This window comes from Rhipicephalus sanguineus, chromosome 6, assembly GCF_013339695.2.
Source record: "Rhipicephalus sanguineus isolate Rsan-2018 chromosome 6, BIME_Rsan_1.4, whole genome shotgun sequence".
NCBI classification, from domain to species: Eukaryota; Metazoa; Arthropoda; class Arachnida; order Ixodida; family Ixodidae; genus Rhipicephalus; species Rhipicephalus sanguineus.
Window position 1 is genome coordinate 118,433,830 of NC_051181.1, and position 4,868 is coordinate 118,438,697.

A 4,868-nucleotide genomic window follows, 5' to 3' on the forward strand; every position below is an offset into this window, starting at 1 on the left:
TGTTTGTCGCTTGATCTTACTCCCCACCCTTCTGAAACGAATGTTATTGAGCCTTGGGGACTTATGCCAATTAGAAAATTAGCAGTGTTACTCGCTTTGTACTGTGACCACGTCTCGCTTCTTGGGAGCAAAGATGACGGCAGTTCAAGCTTAATCTCAAAGCAGTCTATTACGACTGCCACCTTCATCCCAAAATAGTCGACAAATGCCTGCGGCATTGTCCTCTGCAGTTCGCTTCTCCCTGGCCATACTATTTGGGACTGAAGTCGCCAAAATGCACCTTGCAGCCACCTTTCCAGGATCATGCTTTCTGCCGAGTGCGAGATTCCAAACCTGTAGGCAAGATCCTGGAGAGGGAAGTTCCATTTTAGCTTCATTAGAAAAACAACAAATTCCTGGAATTTTGCCAGGCCATTATGAGGGGTATGCTTCACGTCAACTTCAACAAGTTGAAAAAATTGCACAAAGAAGGGCAAAGTTGGTTATCCCTGAATAAAACAAAAAATTTCTATTATCTTGCTGCAGCGATGCCTCTGTCACTTCCAACTTTTCTTTCTCTGCGGCTAGGAGGCGCAGCTCATTAGCCGATCTCTTGTTGTCTGTGTCGAGGGCTTGTGATGCCGTGCTTAAATGCTGCTTTTGCTGCTCAACAGTGTGGAGGCTGCAGGTCAGCCTTTCATTTTCCACCTGCAATGCTGCATTGATTGTAGCTCTGTCATGATCAGGTCTGTCTGGTCAGTTACATCTGCAAGAGAAATTAAAACTAGTGCCATCAGATACAAGTTCTAGGCAACAGGTGCTGTTTGTGTTAAGGAAGACTGGTAGGACAAGCTAACCTCTGTAGGGCTCCTCGTCCAGAGAGCAACCAGGAGGGTTGTTCGCTTTCAGGTGCAAGATCCATTGGCGTGGATGTATCAGCCGCAGCTGACAGGTGTGGACGGTACACTTGGCGTGATGGTGATCGCGGTTCTGCTGCGCTGCTTAGTGCGTGCATAACGTTCCGTCCCTCTCAGGTACACCTCTGTCATCAGCACCATAGCCTAGATGCTGGCTAGTGCCCAATCTGGGTTGCTGTCGTCCATGAGATTAGAGGGCTTTTCTGCAAGCAAGCACAGTTTGTCAAATCGTGACCCGTGTTCTTAGTTTGATGCAAGTCCTCTCATGCTGCAATCCACCAAGCAGGGTGCATAAGTGCAATGTCAACAGGAGCGTAAACAAAGAGGTTCTCAGTCACCCACAACGACGGCCGTGCTGCGCGGAACGTAATCGACATGCGTGGACTTTGGCCGCAGCGAGGAGCATGCACTAACGAAAACGATTGCTAACTGTCACTGTAATTGAGGTCCGTGTTTCTAAACTTAGCGCAATGCAACTCCTCCAAGCCACCCCTCCCCCCTCCGCCATGAACACAGCCTACATGCACAAGCAACTTATCGTTACCTACGAGCAAACGAAGTACAAGGCCCTCAATCACAAGCAGCGAATCGCACGTACGCAGCGCGAAATGGCCGGTCGTGGCGAAGAGCTTGTAAGTACAGTAATCATGGTAAACTATCTGTTTACTTCGATCGTACTTACCCGTGATGAAGTGACGTCCGCAGACGCGAATGCTATCCAAGTTCTCTAGGTCATTTCTATTAATGCGCGCCAGCCAAACACGCCGGCACTCATCGGAAAGTCGGAATGCACGCCCGCAATGCCGGATTATAAGTTTCGGCAAAGAGAACATTCCCACGCCTTGTTCCCGGTTCGTGGGCTTTGAAGGCGACTTGCTTCTGCTCCTGCAGCCGAAAATCGCACATATTGGCATCGTGAAGCCGAATTGAGCGAGCGTACACACAACTTCACAACACAGCAGCGGACTGCGACAGCGTCAGTAGGTACCCAGGCATGTCGGCGGCGCATACCGGAAGTGACGAATCGCCTCTCGGTGACGTATGTGCACACTAGGTATACATGGCAAATTCAGCTTCCACTTCCCCCCTCCCCGGTGTCACTGTCTTGGTCAGTACATCAAGCTCTTGCCCAACCTACCAGCTTACATTATTTCGCGTGCCGCCATCTATTTATCTAAGCGAAAGTTTACGGCAGGGCACGTGCTTCGGTGTAAAGTCACCATTTACGAGATACTGTGTGCATGTCTTTGCTGCTGGGCAAGATGGTCGCAATGGGCAAGGTTATAGCACGAATGATGGTGAGGGATGAACATCATTGTAAGCTCAATCAAGAATTGGGTGGTAACTGCGATTTACTTGCTCAACGCCATGAGCTCAATGAAATATATTCTCTGTTTAGTACATAGTTGTTGGCCCTGAGAGATTTTTATAACTACACAGCTCTCGCATGTCTGCTCCAATGACCACAATTATTGCAACGATAACTTAAGTATGTAATCCGAGCGCCTGCCATCTTTCTTTCTTTTTTTCTCTCCGAAAGGACTGCAGAAATGATGTCTTGGAGCACGCTCGGCAAAAATGATGAGATTTCTGCCGAAATGTAGCAGGATGTAGCAGGTAACACCTTTTGGCACAGTTTGGCCCAATTGGCGCAGCAATCACATCACTGCAGTTGTCTGCAGGAAAAAGAAACCGGAAACGATTACTGATTGATCATATAGAAGGCGCTTGTGCTTGTTAACGTCGAAGAAGGCAAATATAGATCACTACTAGTAACAATAGTACATTTTTACATTAAAAACTATTTTTGTCTGACACTTCATCTTTTTAAATGCTGCTAAATCTAGGCATCAGTAGAGGAGGCAACATCGGTACTACCCCACTATCTTGCTAAGTACCTGAGCGTTCGTATTTTCTGAAAGCGTGAAGCAATTAGTATCTGTGCACGTGCATATTGTTACAAACAGTTGCATTTATGGCCTAATATATAGTTGTAAATAACCGGTTTTTTAAAGTAAAAAACCCGTATGAAGCAATAAGGTGAAAGTTTAGGCAAGTCCACGTACTGCACACAATTCCCATGCTGGCTGAACCGTCACGCTTGCAGCTCGCATATACACTAGCGCCAGAGTTCCCCTCTAGTAATCGATCTAGGAAACTCTACAGTACAACTATCGGCACAATGAAAAAAAAAAGAACCTCTGCCGTTGCCTCCTGGTACTACATCCGCACTTCACTTAAAAAAAAAAAAGAAAAAAAAAAGCCCAGCTGCTGCAAGAGTAAGGCTGCGGTGCGCCATGTATTGAATAATGATGTTCTAGATGCTATCGGTTCTAGACAGCGTAACGCGTCAGGACGGTCCATCTCCATGCGTGTCGGCAGCTCGGAGCACCATGACGACGTCGTCCAGCCAGTAATAGGCCTGTTCGAGGTCGCCCTCACAGAGGTAGGGAAGTCGGGTCCAGGACTCCAAGATGAACCCAGCAGGCACCAACACGTGCTTGTAAAGCGACTGGACCTGCTGCTCCAGTGTCGAACCGCGCACGTACAGTGTCTCGAGCGGTTTGGCGCCGCACTTGCCGGACTCTACGTACTGCGACAGCGGCAGCACCAGCGCAAGCACCAGCCTGCCCGAGGGGTTTGAAAGCCGAGCCCTGAGCGTGCGCAGCAGCCCCAGCGGAGTCTCGCAGCGGTCTAGGACGTTCAGGCAGCAGACCACGTCGTACAGTTGCTCTTCCCCGTCGTCGTCTCCATCGGCAGGCCTGAGCGTCGCAGCGTCCAACACTCGGAATCCACGCCGACTCAGCACGCGTCGCATGGACGGCGACTTCTCGGTCACGTCTACCTGGCCGAACAGGGGCGCTATGGCTGCCGTCACGTTGCCGTCGCCCGCACCCACGTCCAGTAGTGAGCCGAAGAGCGGCAACTTCGGCGAGTCCGCCCCTAGGCGCAGAAGCCGCAGGAACTGGCTCATCGAGAAGACAAACATTGAGCCACGCCCCAAGAACCTGCGAGCATTGCAAGGCGGTTGTTCAGGGTCATGTGCCATAGGGCAGAGAGATAATGTTTTGGGCGGAAGTCGTTAGTATATATTCGCAGAAAACAGCAGTGCGACTTTTACCGAGACCTCCATGTCGAGCCGTTGTATAGTGAAGGAGATAGCGGCTCTACGCCTCGACATGAAAGATACGTCTCTATTAATGCGTAAACATTTTTAAGTATGTACAGTCGGCCAAATATTTAACTATCGTGCGCGAGCGCCGACTTTCTTGTGCGTCAGCGCCGTACGACGGAGCCAAGTTGCAACAGGGCGAGAGTAAACGCATGCCCACGAAGCGCGCTCAGCTGGGCCCATCGTCTCCTTGGCTGTTCCTTCGTGGGAACGTCACCCTGCATTAACTCAGTTCAGACGAACAGGCAGCGCGTCTTGCGCGTATCTTATATTCCGAAGATCAGCAAGCGACAGAGAAAATGAAATCCGCAGACGTCACACGCCCGCGCGCATGAGATAAGCTGACAAATGTGGATCGTTCATTTGTTATCTGGCGACGCAACGCTTTTTTTTTTTCCTTTGTAAGAGGGGCGCTTACTCTCGCCATGTTTGCAACTTGGCTCCGTCGTACGGCGCTGACGCACAAAAAAGTCGGCGCTCGCGCACGATAGCTAAAGATTTGGCCGGCTGTACTGGTTCATATCCATGGCAAATTATGGCGCAAAAGCGAAAGACCGCGAACTCACGATCACAGCTCAGGCAGATTAACAGCACCAACGGCCAAATTTGTTAAGGACGATCACATAGTTCTGTAGCTGAAAACGGTTTTGTTATTTTACTTACACAAATAATATCTTTCTATATTAAGCCTTGGCATGCTTCATTTGTCAACGATAGCACATGTTCCCGCATGAAAAACTTACAACTTACATACCCGTGTATGCTCTTTTATCCCCCTTCCCTCTTTATTTCGCTTAAGA

General features: G+C 49.4%; 1 protein-coding gene across 1 annotated transcript; it reads right to left on the reverse strand.

Annotated features, from left to right (window-relative positions):
• Positions 1-2,286: 2,286 nt before the first annotated feature.
• On the reverse strand, positions 2,287-3,899 carry LOC119396257 (protein-L-histidine N-pros-methyltransferase). Its single transcript, XM_037663391.2, has one exon. It carries the CDS (start codon positions 3,883-3,885, stop codon positions 3,247-3,249), a length of 639 nt encoding a protein of 212 aa, XP_037519319.1. The 5' UTR covers positions 3,886-3,899; the 3' UTR covers positions 2,287-3,246.
• Positions 3,900-4,868: the final 969 nt, after the last annotated feature.

Coding starts and splice junctions, on each gene's coding strand:
- LOC119396257 (XM_037663391.2), bottom strand. CDS start 3,885: ATGTTTGTCTTCTCGATGAGCCAGTTCCTGCGGCTTCTGCGCCTAGGG.